Source organism: Lates calcarifer, linkage group LG15 (assembly GCF_001640805.2).
Source record: "Lates calcarifer isolate ASB-BC8 linkage group LG15, TLL_Latcal_v3, whole genome shotgun sequence".
In the NCBI taxonomy this organism is placed as follows: domain Eukaryota; kingdom Metazoa; phylum Chordata; class Actinopteri; family Centropomidae; genus Lates; species Lates calcarifer.
This window is the reverse complement of record NC_066847.1, coordinates 10,061,589-10,082,795: the sequence shown is the minus strand read 5'-3', so window position 1 is coordinate 10,082,795 and position 21,207 is coordinate 10,061,589. Positions and strand designations below refer to the sequence as shown.

Below are 21,207 nucleotides of genomic sequence, written 5' to 3'. Positions count from 1 at the left end.
TCATTCTGAACAGACACTTGTTGATACACTCTGAGAGAGACACACTCATTTATCCATACTGACTCACACGCCTTTATCACAATGACTCCGATTTGGTTGCGTACAGAAATGATGCTCAATGTGCCTGAAGCAGGCTGAGGCCTCCTGTCACTGTGGTGTGATCACAGCTGGACTGCAGCACATCGGCCTCACATCAGTGATTTGATCGTCAAGTCCTTCAAGTGCAACATATGTCAACAGGTGTACAAGTGCGGCGAGAGCGATGGCAGGGCGCTCATCATACCGGCATCTCGTTCTGATGCTCCAGGATGCAGGTCACAAGTGAGCAAGTTTCTCTGAAGTGCTAAAATTGATTCGTAAAAACACACAAATTGCTGCCTTCAAGTGCTGTTTGGAGAACAGTAAACGAGACTTGAGTTGCTGCACACGAGAGTAAATACGGCTATGATAAATCAGCTTTTTAAATAATACTAGACACTAACTATAACATCTGTTAAATGCCTGTTGCACATTTCTCCACTTGATTCAGGAGGACCTGTTTTGTTCCAGGTTGATTTTTAAAGTAAAAGCACTTGAATGTGTCACAAGTCCTATTTGAAATGTTTGTGAAATAAGAGCATAGAGGGAGCATTTGAAGGCCACAAATAAGTCTGATCAGTGTGACAGACACTTGCTCATTTCTACTTTCACACTGATGACCACTACTGTGACACCATGAGCGCCATATTCCTGTCTTATATCCACACTCATACAGACATGTTGTGTCCCCTGTAGCTCAGTAGCTTTTTAAATAGTCAAGGTATCATATCTGGTATATTCCGCATCCAGCTCTTTATTCAAGCTTTAGGATGTTTTCACAAGACTCCATGTCTTTCATTAGCAGTACTATTTTATCAGTTAGATGCCTTGTGCTTCATTTTCTAAACATAAACCGAAAAATCCAGCAAGACACATTTGGTATGCACAGAAACTTTTGGATCTCTACTAGAATTTAAAACAATGTTTGACTGATTCGAACAATGTTTGGCTGCACAGTGTGAGTATGTTTTCACTGGTAGGCTGCTGCTTCTTAAGGCTCAAGTGACGCTAACAGCGATTTTACTTTGTTTTTACATCATAAAATAGTGAACAATATTATTAATTTCTTCACCATTAAACAATAATCATTAACTTCCTCTGCAGAGAAAACCCATGTGTGCTTGTGCTTTGCTCCCTGAAGGCCAGAGATACATTTAAGGGCAGTGAAAACTGAAAACAGCATTTCATACATGAGCTGCATTAAATCTGATCTTTTTCTTGTTCATAGAGACAAAGAATCGTCCGATATCAGAGAGTGGATTTTCTGCACCAACAGGGCAGGAACAGTCAAAATGTGAGGGCAGAGGCCTTCCACTGCTTCCTCCACCCCAATGGCCACTCTGCCTTATTCCCCACTGTACAGTACATGCAAATATCGCATAGCAACAAAGGCCTATGTCTGGCCGTTGTCTGTTACCATCGCTTGAATGCCCCTTACACATGCATCTATGCGCGTACACATGCGCTCACGTGCAACACCGTCACCAACACCTCCTCCTTCCCTCTCCCTCAATCCCATATGCACAGCTATCTTTCCACCTCGCACACACTATACCCCCACCTCCCCTCCACCTCCTACCCCACAACACCACCATCACTCCATAATATTCATGGGTCGTCCGTTCCCTCTGCCCCCTCCCCCCATGTGCACAGTAGCTCACCGCCCACACTGCCACCCCCACTTCCCTGCCTGACAACACCACCGCCCGCCATCCCATAATATTCATGCACACGCTCCACACACATTCATACACAGCAGTGCATTCAGCTCTTTGTTGGCAGAGATGCCTGAGCAATGTGAGCGTGCTCATGCACGGCAGTCATGTTGCTGCCTGATATGATTATTCCATCCGCGCTCAGACTGCTGAGGCAGGTAGCCCTCAAGTGCAGAGAAGTACCAGAGCAAATGAAGGAGAGCAAAAGGTGGAGGGTCACATTTCTAGCTCGTAATGACCTTGGGTGGGGATGTGTTCATGGAGTCCAGAGTTACCCTGAGGCAACCATCTCTGAATGAGGCCAATCATCCATCCAGTGGTAAGCATCAGTGGACAAAGTAAGACCAGTTTAGTTGTCCCACCTCACAGTCGCTCAAAATGTGCTGCAGCCCCCCACTATAACTGAGGAATGCAAGTCATCTCTACGTATATGTCATGCTGAAGCTTTAACAAGCATCTCTATAGGCTCTGCAACCTGGCTACAGTCAATCAGCACCAGACCATTTCAGCATGATAAAATGTCCACAAAATGGGGGAAAGATAAAGATAAAAAAAGAGAGGGCAAGTTATTTACGAGAGAGGGGTGAAGGGATGAGCATAACAGAGGCGCCGGACATGACAGTGGCCAGCTCATCACCATGGCGTTGCTGTGGGAGACAGCGGAAGACGTCACTTGGAGAAACAGGGGACACAAAGGAGGAATACGACATGAGGAGGACAAAAAAAACGAGGGAAGGGGGCCTAGCAGGAACCTGTCTTTACAGATATAGACAGAGGGAAGTGTGTGTGAGTGTGTGTGTGTGTGAGTGAGAGAGAGAGAGAGAGAGAGAGTGTGTAGATGGCGACACCATTTACTCAAGAACTGGGTGTCAAAGGGTTCAGGTACATGAGGGACCAAATCCTGGACGGGGACTGAGCAATAAATAAGTTTCATCAAGTGTGACAGGACGGCAGCCTTTCTATCTATCTATCTATCTATCTATCTATCTATCTATTACATAGTTTGACAAGGTAGACCTCAAAGGGGCCAAACAAACAACAGCATAAAGACTGGATTAAAATAATAATTATATAAGAGTTTATACCTTCCTCACAATTTTCTTCTTTTGTTATGTCCTGTCTTGAATAAAAAAAATGAAAAAGAAAGAAACACAACTTTGCAAAATATAAAGTGGGGCTGCACTTACAGATAAAATTGTATACTGTATTATGAAGTTAATGCATTCCTTCTTTACATCATGCGCTGTACAAACAGAAAGAGATAAAAAGGAGGGAAAACTACAAAGTACACTGTAAAAAAGTTAACTTAAATAGAATAACTATTCACACAGTGAAAATGATTTGCATTCAATAAAAAATAATCATGCAGTATAGTTTATGTCATGCTGTCTGTTCCTCAGTTTCACAACAGCATAAACTAATAAAATATTATAGTCAATATTATTATAGGCTTCTTCCTCAGATATTAAATCCATACAAATAATGTAATTAATTTTTTTCCTGAAATTTTTATTTCACAAACCTGCTTTGTTTTTCTTTTCCTCACTTTTTCCTAACCCCAGTGTAACACCCATCTGTGGTCTCCTTATGCCCTCCTCTCCCCTTCTATCTCGTGATTTATTTGCCTCAGTTCCAATATTTGTCGGCAGTGTGTTTTCTTCCCCTTGTCTAAATGTCACCCCTTCTTCTAAGACAATATAGGGAGTGGGAGAGAGGGAGAACGAGAGGGCAAATGCGGGGGAGATAGAGGAACGGGGGTGGTGGGGACTCGTAAAATGAGCAACAAAGTTTGGGAAAATTAAACATTAGGTAAGACTCTTTCTCACATGCATATACATATACGTGGAGGCAGAAATGCTGTGTCATTGTTTTTGATGTGAGGACTTTGCAGAATATCCCATGCATCAATAATCCTGTTGAAAATTTCAGTAAAAGAAACAAAATGTTGGAATTTGTGTTCTCATTAGTTGTGTAAAGATCCTCTGCAGCAAAAGCGCTGAAGCACGCACACGCACATAAACATCCAAACATACATTAACAGATAATAAAGGCACAAACAAGCACAAAATTGTGATAATCATTTAGAAGACTGCAGCCCTCTGTCTCCAGTGCAGGCTCAGAGGTTAGGTCTCATGCCAAACAAACACAACAGAGGACATAATTACACTCTTAATACTTACGTAGTACAACTATTATCCTTCTACAAAGCCGCCTCCTCCTCCTCCTCCCTCGGCATCACTCCACACCCGGGATCACGCCTGTCCTCTTTCTCCCACCCTCACTCTCTATCTCCTTTATAACCCATCACTCCCATCTCACTGCTCTCACTTATTCTTGCTGTTTCAGCTTGGACGCATTTGTTTTCCTGGGACTGAACTGAGCACCTGCTGACACAATGCTATTGGGCTTTTATTAGAATCTGGATTTCTAAGTTGTGTTTTTGTGTTTTTGGGGGGGAGGCGGGTAGATTTTACTAATTTGTCCTGTTAAATTGGAGACAAGGACTAATTTTTGTATTTAAAACGATGGGTTTTGCATGAATTTGTAAAACGTCCTTGCGAGCATGCTTTTGCTGTCACTGACAGCACTAAAGAAGAAACTGATGAACGACTTTGCTGATTAAAGTTTGGACAAATTTTGGTCAAACAAAAAGGAGGAACAACAGGATATCACAGGATTATGAACTGGTAAGAATCAGTGTTACTTTAGCAAATAGGAATTGGATTTTCACTGCTAATTGCAGGAAAAAAAAAAACTTTTTGATGAATATGACACATTTAAATACAGCTTTGTTTCTTGTTGTGTACTAAATCTGAATAGTAAACTGTGTGTACAGTCTTAGTAAATTTTTTGTTTCATAAGTGCAATTTCCAAAGCTGCAACAGCATATTCACATAAACATAAACATTGAGATTATAATAAGGAAATGATTGTTTACATGAAGATTATTAAAAATGTCTCGTAAAACAGGATGATTTGAAATTTCAGCAGTGGATTTGTTGTTAATCTGTTAATATGTCATTTCAACAGATATGTGGGGATCATCCCCAGACCCTGGACCAGACGCATAAACCAACACTACACCAAACACACACAGACAGACAGACCATTTTAACTGTGGAGACGGGCAGCGTGCTGTCCAAAGACCCAGCCTGACGCACGGAGACGGACAGACAGATATACAGTCTGATGCCAACTGTCTCCACTGTCAATCTCACGGCACCACTCCTCCTCCTGTTGCTATGGGCAACCCACCCCACCATGGCAACCAACTGGCTGTAAGTCTAGCGTGCGAGGGAGGAAAAGAAAGAGGGAGTTTGTTTGTCATGCTATAACTTTTAAAAGATGGTGACATGTCTCTAAATCTCTTTCAGTTGCTCCCCTCTCTTTTCTTTGTCTCACTCCTGGTGACCTTTTCTCTTTTCTTTCTCTTTGCCTTCACTGTGCCTTCTCTGTCTTCCTCGCCCAGTCTTGCCCTTGTTTCCGTCCTCTCTAAAACTCTCTCTGGATCGTTACCTCTCCATCCTTTTTTTTTTGTACCCTCTGCACTCTTCTTCTTCCTTCTCTCCCTCCCTCTATTTAATTATGCATCCTCCTTTTTTGCCCTCCAAATCTGCTGTGAGTCACCACACCACTCCCCATTTTTCTGCCCCAGCTCCCTGGCGAGGCTGCCTCGCTCCAGGCCCGTGTCCGGTGCTGCCCCATGCGCACGGCTGAGGGGGCTGACCCCGGGGCAGGTGGGGGTGTGCAGGGCACGGGGGGAGGTCATGGAGTCCGTACGCAAGGCAGCAGAGATGGTCATAGAAGAGGTAAGGCCAGAGAGCACACAGTCTCAGGGATCATGACTTGCAAACATCATCATTATGTGATCATTATTTGTTTTGCAGCAGTTTTGTAATAGATTATTATCAGTGTGTTGATGTGTACATGTCACTGTCTAACTCAGTGCCAGCATCAGTTCAGGAATCGCCGTTGGAACTGTTCCACCACCCCACGTGGGATCAATGTATTTGGCAGAGTCATGAACCAAGGTACACTCAGAGCACGCAGAATTACCTGATGAGAAAAAAAAAAATATATATATATATATATATATATATATACATATATATATATATATAAAGACTGACCAACTCTCATATGCACTTCAAAATAAAAATTTCTGCATCCTGTGCTCTACTTTGAATTCAGGCACTCGTGAGGCGGCCTTTGTGCACGCTTTGTCGTCAGCAGCTGTGGCGGTGGCTGTGACCCGAGCCTGCACCCGTGGGGAGCTGGAGAGGTGTGGCTGTGACAGGAAGGTCAGGGGGATCAGCCCCGAGGGTGAGCTTGGATTCTGTTGCATGAAAATGTAACGGGTAAATCCACACTGAGTCACACAGAGCATAAGACTGTTCCAGTGTTTTCTGCCAGTTGAAATTTACATATGTCCAGACCCTGGACATACCAGTGATATCATAGCAGGTATTTTCCCATCAGCAGTGGTTCTGCCTTACGTGATCCCATGTGGATCTTCCATTCAACAGCCATTCGTTTTCAACTTAAAAACATAAAGTGAAATAGTTACAAGGCTCGAATAATCCACAGTATTCTCTCTGTCTTCTCTCAGGTTTCCAGTGGTCTGGTTGCAGTGACAACCTGTCCTATGGTGTGGCTTTCTCCCAGACATTTGTAGATGAACCAGAACGAGCCAAGGGGATGTCAGCAGGGCGACCGCTCATGAATCTCCATAACAACGAGGCTGGTCGAAAGGTTGACTGTAGCACTCTTTTACAACTTCTCAATTTCCAGCTCTGTGGTCTGTGAGAATATGGTGACAGTCTGATCCTTTATATCCTGTTGTCTTCAGGCCATCCTTCACAACATGCAGGTAGAGTGTAAGTGTCATGGTGTCTCTGGCTCCTGTGAGTTGAGGACTTGCTGGAAGGTCATGCCGCCGTTCAGGCGAGTCGGCGTTGTGTTGAAGGAACGCTTTGATGGAGCCACGGAGGTATCAGAATACACCTTCTGCTTGTTTCATCTTCCTTAGCTTAGCTTACTAAAACTTAAAAAAATTCCACACTCTGATTTTCAACATCTTCCTCCTCCTCTTAGGTCCGCCTGACTCGTATAGGATCCAGGACAGCCCTGCTCCCCCGTGACCCCCAGGTCAAACCCCCTGCTGCCAGAGACCTTGTGTACCTTGCGCCCTCTCCAGATTTCTGCAACCTCGACCCTGACAACGGGATCCCCGGGACTGCCGGTAGGAGATGTAACGGTAAGATAAATCGCAAGACTGTATCAGAGAAAAACAATCGAGATAAACCAAACTTATCAATCAAAGTACTGAAAGTGACATTGCTGTCTTCTGAAACACAATCCCAGGAACCTCTCGGCTGGCTCCAGATGGATGCGAGCTGGTGTGTTGCGGGCCAGGATACAGAGCAGGCCGGGCTGAGGTGGTACAGCGCTGCTCCTGCAAGTTTTCCTGGTGCTGCTCAGTCCGCTGCCAGCAGTGCAAGAACACAGTCACTATTCACACCTGCAGAGTGTAAGACCAGTCCAGACAAGACCAAAACAACCGAGCAGAAAGACCCTGAACAAACCACTAGACAGACACTCCTGAACACAAGATGGAATAAGGACAACACAGATGCCAAATTATCATAAATTCTAAAGTAGCTTCAATTCAACTAGTTGGGGCAGCAAAGCTAGAGTTAAGTTTGAGTATTCTGTTGTAAAAGCTGCAAAGTTAGTGCACATATAAAAACAAGAACAATGGCAAAGCATCAACAGCAAGTAAGGCACAAACAAAAATCACTCTGACTTCTCTTGTTCAACACTCCACTTCAAGACACTGAGATGGATAAGTGGTCTGTGCCACATATGCACACACACACACACAACAGCTACTCTCACACTGAGCTGACAAAGCTTTTAAAGCTGAATTAACCAGAACTAACATGGAAAACATTGCAGCACCATTTTTATTTTATGCAAACTCTTTGTATCATAGACTAGCAGGTCGCTCACTGTATTTATGTCTTCTTCTCTATTCTGGTTTATTTATTTGTATATCTTCACTCCAGCCTGCAGCAGTGGCACCTTAAACAGCAAGAATAACTTCTACTTAACTTCAGTGTCTGTCTTGTGTTTTGTCCCTCACTGTCATCTCTTATGCGTGATCCTGCACACGCAGTGCTTTTAGGTTTGTGCAAGAAATCTAATAAATACAGTAGTCTTATCCAACAGATGTTTCTTGAGTTTTTTATTGACCTAACTTGTCTAAGATAGTCTCACTTGAAATTCTTAAGGCGCATTGGTTAGCTGCAAAGTTAACGTTACCCTGAGGAGTTTTGGACCACTAAAGGCAGTAGGAAAAATGTTTTAATGAGTAAATGCCTGTCATAAGGTTGGAGAATACTGACCGCCAAGATTCAGGAGGTGTGCCCCTACATTCAGTGGTCACCCATAACACCCTTCTCCACATAGACCCATAAGGATGCTAATGTGTATCTTTGGGGAGCCATAATTCCAGCTTTATTTGTATCTTGTGGTGTAATAACACATGCACAAACACTCAGCTGATGTGATATATATTCATGCCAACTGCAAAGGGTGGTACAGCGAGTGTAAAGTGACGTGAAACACAGACTGACTGTCGCTGCACCAAAAACCTTGAGATCCACTGGCATAAGGCAGAGGAGAAGAAAAAGATTTTGAGTTTCAAAATACTAAAAGACTGGCTTTCCTTTAAGAAGGAAATGTCTTCAGCATATCGAGGACACAGAGCGGGGCTCTTCTCTTGCTAAATGATCCCTCTCTTATGATTTGTTGCACTGGCAGCATTCTCCCTCAAATATACAAAACAATGGCTACTTTCCATGTCATGAAACCATTTTTATTAAAAATATCCTGTGATTACAAACACCCAGAAATTTACTAGCAAAGGTTATCATCTCAATCTCTATCAAGATTAAGATCTATTGAAAATATTACAACTTAATTTGTTATATTATCAATCACTCAAAAGTTGGTAGTCTAGCAATAAAAAAAATCTGGATAAAATAAAAAGTCAAGTTTCAAAATGAATAACTGCTAAAACTTTCCCACAACAGAGTCACAGAATTAATACAATATAAACAAAAGGAGAATAAAATAGAAATTCATAAGTCACCCAGAGAAGGGAAATTGGTGAAAATGCACTTGGCCTCCCAGAAAAGTCACAGGAAGTGGGAAGAAAGTAATCATTTCAGACAGCTACCTTTGTTTGGAGTGGCAATAATATCTCTTGTGCTTTCATTATTCAATCTAAAAGGATCAGAAAAGAAAGCAAATGGAGTACCACTTAACATTAAGTTGCCCCTTTTAACCACACTAACCAAAGTTCACTAAAAACTTAATGTTAAATGTAACGCAAGCGTTTCCCCGTTTATATTTTTCTACACTGGGTTTAAAAGCCCCGATAGACCGCAAGAGGTAAAAACACAGAGGAGGCCAAAGGCAACTATATAAATGAGTCTTTCTTTTTTTTAGAAAAAAATGGCACAACAGTGACAGGCAGGGGGGGCCCGCCCCACCTGAATGTTTGTAGAAAGAACACTGCAATTTTTAAAAGCTTTCAGAAAAGGAGATAGGTGACACTTACTGCATTTACTGCATGCTGAAGATTTGCTGCCTCAGCCTCTTTCAAAGTTTATTTTGAAGGCACAATCAGTGTACACGTGTATTAGAATAAGTCTCAATGGCATTGTACCTCCCTTCCCCTTTTGTTTTGTCCTTTTTTTCATAATGGCCATTGATCTTTCTGATGTTTTGATTCACCCCACCTATTTCTAACACCGTTAGGTCTCTCACTGCCGTTGTTCATCTATAGCAGAACACACTTTCTCTTGGTTTTGGTCTCAGGAGGCTCCAAGGCCGCCAGGATGGCCTCATCAAACACATTCTTAAGCCCTCGCTGGTTGAAGAAGGAGAAGAAGAGGAGTCAGAGAGAGGAAAGTAGCTGTTATTGTTGCTTGTTTTAACATATATGTTGCTTTCACGTGTGGTGAAAATTTGCCCCATACCTGTGTCAGAGCAGAGCACTCCACGTATTTGACAGCTTTGAGCTCACGCGCCAGCTTCTCTCCGCTCTCAGGATATAGGGGGCGCTGTTTGTTCTTTGCCAGCTTCTCCACTGTGTTGCTGTCTTCCCGCAGGTCCACCTGTGTGCCCACTAACAGGAAGGGTGTGCGGGGGCAGTGGTGGGAAATCTCAGGAACCCACTGAAAAAGAAAAACAATATAAAGATTAAATTCATATTTTCCTTCTTCAAAGTCATGTCTAGAGCTGGGTATCAATCCTCAGTATTTATTTGTTATTATAAAGAATACATTTATGTCTTGTCAGATTTGTAATGTTGAGTACTACTCTTCGATCAGATTGTCCCAGATTCAAATCACAATTTTGCCAATTTTATACATTTACATTGTGCAAAGACAGTTCTTGTACAGCTGTTTGTGTTTTAACAATATGCGATTTGAAAACTCTGGCTTTAATAGAAAAAAATTGACTTGACTTCTCAATGTGGCGGGTCATAAAAATAAACATTTTAGCATCAATAGCATAACCCAGGTATCATATCTGTGCAACATCAAAAAATTGAACACAATCCTCAGCCCTGATCATGTCTGTAGTGCTTTAACAATTAGTTGATTAATCAAACAGTCAGTTCATAGAATACGATAACAATCGAGTAATTGGTCAAGTAATTTTTTAAGCGAAAATGAAAAATTTTCACTTAGTCTAGCTATTCGGATTTGTCATGTGACAGAAAACTGTTTATCTTGGAGTTTTGAGCTGTAGGTCAGACAAAACCAGACATTTGAAGAAATTGTGATGGGCATCGGTCAGCCAACACTCGAGCCAAAAGTCAAGAGTCATGTCTTTTTCCAAATCAGTGGAAAAAAAGAAGATTAAAAAAACTGACCTTCTCTTTGACGTTTTCAAAAGATGAGGGGGAGACGACAGAGAAACATACAAGGAAGACGTCTGTCTGTGGATAGCTGAGAGGACGCAGCCTGTCATAATCCTCCTGACCTGAGAGCAACAATCAAAAGAACAGGGAAGGTTTTCTATTAATGTCAGAGTAACAGAGATGAGAGAGAAAAGGACAGCTTTTCAAAGACATTCATGTTACCTGCTGTGTCAAAAAGGCCCAGTGTATAGGGCTCTCCTCCGATCATCACTGTCACCGCATAATTGTCAAAAACCTTTGAGCACACACACACAAAAAAGGAGAAATTATTCAACAAAACCAAAAGGAAACACGTCTGATTACACTGCATTTCAACAATAAGGAAATATTAAAGGGAAACAGTGGTTCTAAGTCAATGTGTGAACCGTGTACAGTACTTTTTGACATGACTCAGTCGGTGTTGAGGCTTCTTACCGTGGGCACATATTCTGAGGGGAACTTGTTGGTTGTGTAGGAGATCAGCAAGCAGGTCTTTCCTACTGCACCGTCTCCTACCACTACACATTTTATAGTCTGCATCTACAAGGAAAAACAGAAAAATAGGAAACATCACAATAGAGTCGGCAAGTACAGCAGACTGCACAGTTAGCCAGGCGCTGAGAGAGGAAGTAACGTCACGCATGGCTTTATAACATACAGCAAGTGACTCAACATGAAAAATGGCTGCACATTTCCATCAACAGGCCAGGCAATACTGACAGCAACAGACATACACAACAGAAGGGTATAGATATAATATTATGAATGGGGCAGGGGTGAAAAGTATAAGTACATTTACTTCAGTATTGTGAGTATACAGTTATAAGGTACTTGTCCTTTAACAGAGTATTCTCATTTTCTCCTACATTATACTACAGCTCCACTAGATTTTAAGAAGTAAATAATCCTCCACATTTATGTGACAGCTATAGTTTGTGGTGGACAAAACATGATTACTTTATAAAGTATGATGATTTCTACAGCTTAAACTACACTATGATTTGTAGCGTAGATAAAATTAGCTCAAGCTAAGCTAACCAGAACAGTAAAATATTTATTGTACATAGTAATAATAATAAAACATACATGAAAATTTGATGCTTTTCTTAGTCACAGATGACAGCAAACTGAACATCTTAGTTGGTTTGAAGTGTTGGTCATTTTTCGCTATTTTTACTGATGTGACATTTTATAGACAAAACAGTTCATCAAAAAATAGAATTGATAGGAATTAATTAAACCTGAAATAGTCATTAGTTGCTGCCCTAAAACACACAGAGGGAGCTTTTTTGTCCTTTTACTTTTGAGACATTTAGTAGGTTTTTTCAATAATACTAACACGCTTTTACTAATATAGTAAAATACTTGGCTCCTAGATCACCCACAACACTGACGTGCTTCTTAGATGATTTTTTTAAATATACTAAATCAATTCTATGGCTAAAGTTACCAAATAATTGTAGTAATTTTAACACATTATTAGTCTACACTCAGTTTCCAGTTTATTAAGTACAGAGATGTTGATGATCCTTCTGTATTATACAGGGAGGTGTTTCTGTTCATCAGCCTACTCTCAGTGATATAAATGAGGTGGCCAAAACAAAGAAACACGCGTGATTTCACCTCTTACGATATTTGTATTGTATGACCTGTCAATCAAAAGGTCAACAGCACTGATTGATCTGCCTATTATTTTCCAGATTAAACATTTTAAATGATAATTTATCAATAATCAATTACCTCTGCCATGGAGGTAATGTTCTCACCTGTATCTGTTGGTTGGTTTGTTTTGTGAGATAGAGCATTTTTAACATCTTTGTCAGTCTCTCAGGAAATAATGTATAGATGTTGATGTAAAAAAATTCTGACATATTTATGGTGTTGAGATCAATTATTCTGTACAATTTGAGGCTAATCCAGATAATAATCCAAACCTGGTGGAGAAAAATGCTGAATCTGAGCTGTACTTATAATTAATAGTAAATAATAGTTCATGTGGCATATATACATATACTGTCTTTCATGTCTACTATTTTTGACTTAATATATTTTATGACAATAAATCATTCAGGTTATTACTTCCTTCTTCCTTTTATTTGTCTATTATAAGAGACAGACATGTGCAGGATTGTTTGGCCTTGGCAGAGACATCTGCTCTACTGAATGCCATTCCAGTTTATAAATGTCAAAAATGGAGAAAACATTTCTATCACAGTTTCCCAGAGCCCAGTGTGGGGTCTGCAGTTATTTGATTTGTCTGACCAACAGTCCAAACCCCACATAAATTCAGTTTAAAATGATATAAAACAGAAAACATGAACAAATGTAAGACATTGGAGAAAGTTTAACAAAAAGAATGTTTGAACAATTCAATGATTATCAAAATAGTCGCCTATTTATTTGCTGGTAATTGACTAATTGTTTCAGCTCTAGTCACACAGACAGAGCTAGTGTCACTTGAGAATTTTTTCAGTAAAGAAAGAAGCTCCACTAAAAAATAAATGTGTTAGACATATGTGGACAGTTTTAGTGATTGAGAAATAAGAACAGTGGAAGAAATAATAAAAATCCTGACATCAGGCGCACTAGGCTTGTTATTACATGTGCGGGCAAAACTTTATTGATGACGGTGAATCACTTCCGCATAGGTTACATACCACAGATGTTAAAGAAAAAGAAAAAAAAACTAAACGGCGGCCTATTTGCCCTATGTAATTTAGAGGCGGATACTGCCCAACACTTCCGCTAAATAAGCAGCTCATCAGATAAAGTGGGGACTAAAAACTGGTGAAACTTTAAGCACAAAAACTTTTAATTTAGAAACTGAGATCGACATAAAATGAGCAGTAAACACCAAGTTTATTTGTAGTTATTAAATGACTGATTTACCCAGATTGATAAAGTGATACAGTTTCTGTCCTGTCAAACGAACGTCTCAATTATCCTACTAATTTAAAAAAACCACAATTCAATATATAACGACAAAACAGTGGGAATTAATCACTCAACCAGCGGTGACAGTTATGATAACTTCATTAACCAGACTGATGTTAGCCAACTCTAAATCAAGCTTGATGGCTGAGCAACTTTACCACTTTAAAGCGTATTTCTAAATCAAACAAACAAACCCTTCCTCTCTGTAAAAACTTTACATAGTTCAGGAGACTCTCCTACATGTGTCCCGTATTATAGTTAAGCAGTATTAGTTAATTCGGACTGTTTCTCTAACTCTACTCACCGTTTTTCTTCAGACAGGTTAGGCGTTGGTTACATCCGGGTTTGAGGGTCGAATTACTCTGAGCGCAGCCGTGGACAAGACGAGCCTCAGTCCCAGCTGAAGAACAGAAACACCGCCGCCTGCTGGACAGAAGACATCTGTCTATCTATCTATCTATCTATCTATCTATCTATCTATCTATCTATCTATCTATCTATCTATCTATCTATCTAAAAAATAAATAAAAGATAAAAGTAAGATAAGAGTAAGAAAAAGTAAAAAGAGTAATAAAAGTAAGATAAAAGATAAAAGTAGGTTATTTAAGTCAGTTTACTCAACCACATAATAAAAGTAAAAGATGTAGTGTGGAATGACAAAACACTGGTGTAACTGTGTTTTATAAGAAGTGGCAATGTTTTTCTTTCTCTCTCACTCTTTTTCTTTTTTTTCTTTTTACTTTCTTTGTATTTTGTTGGTTCTGTGTGTTTTCTAAAGGACTTTTTGACTGACAATAAATATGACCTGAGATTACCTCTATTTTTCTACTTTTTCAGTTTGTGTGTCAGAGGCTGACATTTGCCTCTAATTAATGTATTATGAAATCTTTTCCACAGCAGTGATTTCTGTGACTTGTCACACCAGGAAAAGCATGTGTTACCGGTGCCAGTGAGTGTGTCTCTTGGTGTGGAAAAATATATATGAATAGAAGTGTAGATGTATTCACCTAACTTTTTCCTCAGGTTAAATGATTGTGTAAATGATTGTTGCATCTGGCGCTTAAGAAATGCAAGTTAACATCTGCAGGTAACTGTTCTGATGGGACTGTCAATGAACCACAGGAGTCGCATCCATGTGTTATCTGTGTGAGGATGGTGGGGTATCATCTAGTTCTTTAATACTGCTCTCATCAGCCTGTGTTAGTTCAGTATCTCCATGCTACTCAGCAGTGTTCACATTGTGTTGGAATCTTATTTTCCAGCTTTGATAGTAGCTTTCTTCAATTGATTGGTCTTCTATATAATATAATATAATATAATATAATATAATATAATATAATATAATATAATATAATATAATATGGTCTTTTTTGTTATATTTTGAAAAACAATTTTTCACACTAAATCATGACATTATGAAAAACAGATTTGAAAGTACGTTTTTAAAACCTTTCAGGAAATAATTTATTTTGAAAAGTGCAGCAGCCGGAAGTCACAGCCGTCAGCTCTGATGCTAACTTCATAGCAGTGTGTCTTCTCTTTGTCAGAGGACTGACTTCCGTTTTCATGTTTGGTCCAGGTTTCTGGAATTTACTATCTACTCAGAGTCTGAGCTGTGTATCGCTGTGGTAAACAGTAGCGGGGATCTAGTATTTTCGCGACGGAGCCGGTCAAAGGTCCTCCATTTCAGCCTGACCAGAGTTTTGAGTCCGTTATTCTGTTTCATCCCTGAAAAACGCGACTGTTTACCTAGCTAGCTGGCTAGCATCAGCCAGCTGAGTTAAATCACCTAGCATGTTTCGGTTCTTGAATGACGTTGATGACGACCCCTTCATGATGTAAGTACTGACATTTATTAAATTTTACTTAAACACTGTTATATCTCTATTTTTTACAAAACGTACATCTCGGCTCGCTAAATTATAGATTTCTTCTGGTGGCTTACAGCAGGCACCTTTCGTTACTGTAGCCAGCTGTGGGGGCCTACGGTGGTCCACCATATTGGATAGACAATAACAAAAAAAAAAAAAAACTGTCAGAGCTCAGCAGCATTTGGTTAATCGATTAGTAGCTTTAAAAAACGAACTGATCATTACTCGAATAACTTACCGCTATTTTCCAAAAAAACCTTTTAGCTTGTCTCATGTTCGCTGAAGCCACGTTAAAGCTTTTCACATTTATTAATGGCAGTTTCCTAGTCTTTTCAAGTTTAACTAGAATATGTTTCTTTACTTCAGAGCATTCCACTTATATGGCAAATGTGAACATTGCTTTAGATCACCCTGCACATTAGTGACCACATACAACACAACAATGTACAAAGATTTTAGGCACTTAATGTAAAGGATGCTTTTAATACAATAAAATAATGCCATAAAATAATGTCATGAATGGCATAGGCAGTTAACTTAATACAATGTGCAGTAAACAGAAAAAAAATGTAATCAAATCAGTATTTGGTGTGACCACAGTTTGCCTTTAAAACAGCACCAGTTCTCTTACGTACACTTGCACTCACTTGCACTCAGTTTTTTAAGGTGTTCTTCTGTCTCTTCATGTGGTCTCAGATGGACTCCATGATATTCAGATCATAGTGTTGTGGATCTGTTGCAGATACTTCTCTGTAACTCCGACTGTATGTTTGGAGTCGCTGTCAAATTTAGGACCAATCACTTGCCTCCCTGATGGTATTGCATGATGGATAAAAATCAAAACATCTGACTCAAATGCAAGATCAGTATCTCTCATTGTTGGTTTAGGATGTTACAGTGGATGCTTTGATATGCAGACTGGCTTACAGGAGATTTTAGAGGCTAGGGCTGTAATTGAAAGATATTTTTATTATTGATTACTGTGGAAATTATTTCCCAAAGTTTAAGGTGGTTTCTATAAATTGCTTCTTTGTCTGACCATGACTTAAAATTATAGTATTATCTTTTAAAGTTAAGTGTTGATTAGGTCTGAAAGGGTGTATTGTCATTTTTGTACTGAAGTCATTTTGAAATTCCCTCCCTGCTTCTGAAAACAGAACACCAGAAGCATCCTTGAATCAAATTTGAATAACAGCTTGATAATATATTTATTCCTGGGCTCCTAAGACCTTGAGACCTGAAACTGGGCCCACAGGCAAGAGAAAGCTGAGAAACCTCTTATCCAAGTGATGCATATTGTCCTTGACAAATGTTAGAAGCCTCCCTTCCTGTATCATTTCCAGCTTTCTTTCTTGTATGTGAGCGTTGTTCACAGAGCTACACTCATTAGGCTCACAGACACATACACACACACACACACAAAAATCAAAAAACGTCATAAATATTTCTGATTTCTTCCAGGGATCCATTTGCAGCTCACAGGCGGCAGATGAGTCTGTTTGGACCATTTGGTATGGACCCTTTTGCTCTTGCCCCCCAGATGCAGCCACATCGTGCACCACGTAGACAGGTAACAAGTGGCTCTGTTGATGGATTGCACTTATGTATTTTGTGTGTCATTCACATTAGTTTAATTATATTTGATTTGATTATCTTTGACAATTGTTGCACACTTTCTTCTAGGCTGGACCACTGACCCCCTTTGGCATGATGGGAATGGTGAGTAGTTATTCCTTTAACCTCCTTCTTTAACTGCAGAAAATACAGTTATGTCTCCAAAGATGTCTTTTAAAATGAGATTAACAAGAAAATCTAACAACACTACCAAATTGCTTTCTATGAAAAGTCTATCTAGCTGAAGAGGAGAAGCATAGTATTGTGTGAGAAGCAGTGTACAGATATTCAGGGTTATGATTAAAAGGGCAAAGGAAAAGATTTAATATAGGTTTCTTGTAGGGTTTAGATGAGGTGTCAGATAAATTTACAGTCATAAGCATGTGGACTATGAGGGAGGGGAAGTACACTATCTGCATTTGTTTTTTCTCACCTCATTTACAGAAGTCCCATTGTTTTTTTCTGTGTCACTCAAGACTGTGTTTACATGAATTACATGGAAATTGTGTTTTGCCACTTTTTTCACTTCATGGTGCTCCAACACTAGCGGTGCTTATTTTAAGAGAAACAATTATCACTTTGCCAGTGTTTTTTAGAGGTATCTAAGAGGTATCTCTCATCAAATCTCAATTTAAATGATCACCCTTTATTTGTTTTTCCAGGGTGGTGGATTCATGGATATGTTTGGCATGATGGGAGAAATGATGGAAAACATGGTGAGTGGGTTCTGTCAACCAGTTTTTAAATAAACGGGGAGTAATTACCCTCATGACTGAAACCTGTGTGTGAACAGGGCTCCATCTCACCTTCTTGCTTGTTTTTATTTTCTCCTAGGAAAGAATGTCCGGTTCACCAAACTGTCAGACGTTTTCCTCTTCAACAGTGATCTCTTACTCCTCGCTAGACACAGGGGCTCCTAAAGTTTATCAGCAGACCAGTGAAACGAGAACAGGCCCTGGAGGGGTGAGAATAATATCGTTTTTTTTGTTTTTAATATTAGCAGTGCAGGTACGGAGTGCTCGTTATATAGGCAGACCTGGTTACTTCCTCTGTTGACATGGGGCTTCATGTGTTGTTAGTCTAGGTGTGGCTTTGGTTTTCTGGCCTCATTAACACATTAAATGAGCAGTACTTGTAGTGACAATAAATAGATCATGTACAGTATAAATATCATAGTTGTCATACAAACATTTCGGGCTCAGTTCATGTAGAGCGCAGGGCTTCCTGGTTTTGTTTTAGTAAACTTAAGCTGCCTGTCACTTTTCACCTCAGATACGTGAGACGCGACAGTCAATGAGGGACAGCGAGAGCGGCCTCGAGCGTCTCGCCATCGGCCACCACATCGGGCCTCGCGCACACATAATGGAGCGTTCACGAAATCGTCGCACAGGAGACCGCGAAGAACGGCAAGACTTCATTAACCTTGATGAGAGTGAGTCACTGGGGTGGAAAAGATCATTTCTTTCTATTTCATTTCATATTTTTGCTGGCTAATGGAAAAGAAGTACAAGAAATTCTCTGGCTCAAGAAACAAAAGTAATGTTATTTATTAAAAGTAAATAATGCTGCACTTTCATTAGATGTGTTTTATGTCCTACTGATCAACCTCCCCTTCCTTCCTGTTAGGTGAGGCTGCAGCGTTTGACGAGGAGTGGAGGAGGGAGGCAGGAAGATACGCTCCCCCGAACGCCCGGGGGCTGGACTACGGCCGAGATCGACGGGCAGGAGGGCAGCAGCTGGCTCTTCCTGCCCCTCCTAGCTCAACGCCCCCACCAGGTCATCGGCATGAGTCCCCCAGACACCGTCAGCCCCACACCCGCCCACGTTACGACTGGTGAGAAGGTAAGAGAGATAATGGGCCAGGTTAAGCTCATCATATATGTTGGGTTGGTATACAGAATATGTATATATGGCTGATTAGTAATGAGAAATTACAGCACAGAAATGCTGAATATTGACAGTGCTGACAGTGATGTTTTTACCCTGAAACCCTGAAGAAGCACATGAATTAATGCCACTTTAATGCACTTTAAGGCTTCTGAACACTGTACAATAACAGCGATCATGCAGGTTTATTGAATTTTACATCATGTAAGATTAATTTAATAAGCTGTATGAATAACAGCACTACAATGTATAAGAAAGAGAAGAGAATACACACACCATCAACCAGTGACATACATCTTTACTGCTCTGATGATTTAAAAAACTTGTAGATAAAGGTTGTAACAGCAGTCTCACTGTGAGGATTTGTCCCTAAATTTTTGATGCATTGACCAAATCTCTGTAGTTGGACGTGCCTCACAGTGCCATGTAGTACCACCATGGCACATGCTGGGCTAAAACAGAATCCTCCGTTGTTCGATGAAAGCTCTGTTGATTCCATCTGCCTGTGTGTCTTTTGTAATTTGTTGTAATGAAAGTTGTTGGCTCTGGTTGGCCGTTTCCTGCAGGTATCACACCTGACGAGGCGACCAGATGGAAGGAGTTGAGGGAAGATTTCCCCTGATGCTGTGAACCACGCCGAAGACGGAAGTTGATGATCGTCACAACTGCCCGTCGTAAATGTTTGATATGACTGGACTGTCTATACATAAACAACATACTACACACACATACACACAACAAAACCCCCCCAGACACACTTGATAGTTACATTTACAGTTCAGCCTCTCTACTGTTACATACAACACACACACACGCACACACACACACACACGCAAGCCCTTGTACAAACATGGGTAACATAACTACACTCACTTTATATATACTCATTCTCAAAACTTGACATGTGTTTTTGCCCACTGCACTAAAGTGCTACAGTATACAGTACATCTGCTGTACAGTCCATTTTATGTTTGTGAAGACACTAGTGTGTCGGTGAATTGAATTGTATACTGTTAACTAATTAATCTAACTAAATAAAAGTTCATTAAACATTGTTAGATAATTGCAAAATGTGTCTCTGTTGTGGTTGTGTTTGATACTGCATGTCTTACATTATGGAGTGTTTTTGTTTTTTTACAAATTACACAACATGCAGCTTCAAATCCATGAATATACACAACTAAATCTGTAAATCTATACTTCTTTTTTAAGCCTTGGTCCCTCATAAAATGTATCAACAGTTCTCTGTTCTGCGTGTGTAAATCTGTGACTATGTTGCTGTAGTTCTTTTGAACATATAAATCAGCCGTGCATTTTTTTTTCTCTCCACTGTACGTGCATGTGTTCCCGTGTTCCCTCTTCTATGTGTCGCCATGTCTGCAGGTCATGTGACATCCAGATGGAGCACACAAGTGGAGCAGCCAATGAAAAACCCATTCTCTTTTGACAAATCGCTCTCATAGCGGGCTCCCTGCCTGCCTCCTTCTGTGCTTGCTGTATCTTTAATTACATCCACAACTATTTTTAAATGTGCATCCTCCCCCCTCCGGCATGTTCTGCTCCTCACACCTGTCTACCTGTCTTCCTGTCTCCTTTAATCCCCGTCATTAGATCTCCAAAGTCGCCTGACAAGGCAGCTCATTTTGTGCCTCGTCTGTCTTTGCCGAGATGTATCCTCCTCAACGCTCCTCTGTTTTGATATCCTCTGCTTGTCATCCACATCTAAAGTGTTACAGATGTTTGTTTCCATTTTAACAACAAACCCTCACTTTTCAGTAGGATAACAGCACCGCCTGGATTTGAGAGCAACTGCAAATTACCTCTTCATGTTAGCAGTTTTGCTGGGACAATATTTGCTCACATGTCAGAGCGCTACTGTAGTTAGATAGCAGATGTTCACACAGCAAGTAGAACCAGACAAATGAAAGGCCTGGTAGGGAGTCAGGAAGACGATGCTGAACGCATAGATTAAAACTGAGAGAGGTTATGGTGCAAATTGCAACACATCTTGCTGAGTGCGTTTTGTTTTTTCCTGAATCAAAATAAGTAAATGTGACCCTTGCTATTCTGCTCTATCCCTCTTTCCCCACAGTTCTTTCCAGTTCCCTCCCCTCCTCTCTGCATCTTCCAA

The 21,207-nt window shown here is 40.4% G+C and overlaps 3 protein-coding genes across 6 annotated transcripts; 2 read left to right on the top strand and 1 right to left on the bottom strand.

Moving 5' to 3' along the window:
- The first annotated feature begins 3,749 nt into the window (after positions 1-3,749).
- wnt4b (wingless-type MMTV integration site family, member 4b) lies at positions 3,750-9,522 on the top strand. 4 transcript variants are annotated; one of them, XM_018672447.2, is made up of 9 exons: positions 3,750-4,480; positions 4,824-5,071; positions 5,449-5,602; positions 5,740-5,824; positions 5,985-6,116; positions 6,403-6,545; positions 6,643-6,783; positions 6,888-7,050; positions 7,158-7,425. In XM_018672447.2, the coding sequence occupies exons 2-9, from the start codon at positions 4,983-4,985 to the stop codon at positions 7,325-7,327; spliced, it is 1,077 nt and encodes a 358-aa protein (XP_018527963.1). In that variant the 5' UTR covers positions 3,750-4,480; positions 4,824-4,982; the 3' UTR covers positions 7,328-7,425. The 4 variants fall into 4 exon arrangements, with proteins under 4 accessions (XP_018527963.1, XP_050932015.1, XP_018527962.1 ...); XM_051076058.1 differs by having other exon boundaries at positions 6,888-9,522; XM_018672446.2 differs by lacking the exon at positions 3,750-4,480 and having other exon boundaries at positions 4,980-5,602.
- cdc42l (cell division cycle 42, like) lies at positions 8,658-14,124 on the bottom strand. Its single transcript, XM_018672450.2, has 6 exons — positions 14,009-14,124; positions 11,206-11,310; positions 10,954-11,026; positions 10,744-10,853; positions 9,842-10,039; positions 8,658-9,732 (listed from the first exon to the last, which is right to left on the bottom strand). The coding sequence occupies exons 2-6, from the start codon at positions 11,308-11,310 to the stop codon at positions 9,643-9,645; spliced, it is 576 nt and encodes a 191-aa protein (XP_018527966.1). The 5' UTR covers positions 14,009-14,124; the 3' UTR covers positions 8,658-9,642.
- A 1,101-nt stretch (positions 14,125-15,225) lies between these two features.
- Positions 15,226-20,147, top strand: mlf2 (myeloid leukemia factor 2). The gene is made up of 8 exons (XM_018672449.2): positions 15,226-15,542; positions 17,037-17,145; positions 17,259-17,294; positions 17,852-17,905; positions 18,024-18,152; positions 18,462-18,621; positions 18,816-19,031; positions 19,643-20,147. The coding sequence occupies exons 1-7, from the start codon at positions 15,499-15,501 to the stop codon at positions 19,025-19,027; spliced, it is 744 nt and encodes a 247-aa protein (XP_018527965.1). The 5' UTR covers positions 15,226-15,498; the 3' UTR covers positions 19,028-19,031; positions 19,643-20,147.
- Positions 20,148-21,207: the final 1,060 nt, after the last annotated feature.

Excerpts from the sequence above, each read along its gene's own strand:
- wnt4b (XM_051076057.1), top strand. The coding sequence starts at position 5,147 with ATGTCTCTAAATCTCTTTCAGTTGCTCCCCTCTCTTTTCTTTGTCTCA. Across the intron at positions 6,546-6,642 it reads ACAACGAGGCTGGTCGAAAG|GCCATCCTTCACAACATGCA; the intron begins GTTGACTGTAGC and ends TGTTGTCTTCAG. Across the intron at positions 6,784-6,887 it reads GCTTTGATGGAGCCACGGAG|GTCCGCCTGACTCGTATAGG; the intron begins GTATCAGAATAC and ends TCCTCCTCTTAG.
- cdc42l (XM_018672450.2), bottom strand. The coding sequence starts at position 11,310 with ATGCAGACTATAAAATGTGTAGTGGTAGGAGACGGTGCAGTAGGAAAG. Across the intron at positions 10,040-10,743 it reads TTGAAAACGTCAAAGAGAAG|TGGGTTCCTGAGATTTCCCA; the intron begins GTCAGTTTTTTT and ends TTTCTTTTTCAG. Across the intron at positions 9,733-9,841 it reads AGTGCTCTGCTCTGACACAG|CGAGGGCTTAAGAATGTGTT; the intron begins GTATGGGGCAAA and ends TTCTTCAACCAG.
- mlf2 (XM_018672449.2), top strand. The coding sequence starts at position 15,499 with ATGTTTCGGTTCTTGAATGACGTTGATGACGACCCCTTCATGAT. Across the intron at positions 17,295-17,851 it reads CCTTTGGCATGATGGGAATG|GGTGGTGGATTCATGGATAT; the intron begins GTGAGTAGTTAT and ends TTGTTTTTCCAG. Across the intron at positions 18,622-18,815 it reads CTTCATTAACCTTGATGAGA|GTGAGGCTGCAGCGTTTGAC; the intron begins GTGAGTCACTGG and ends CCTTCCTGTTAG.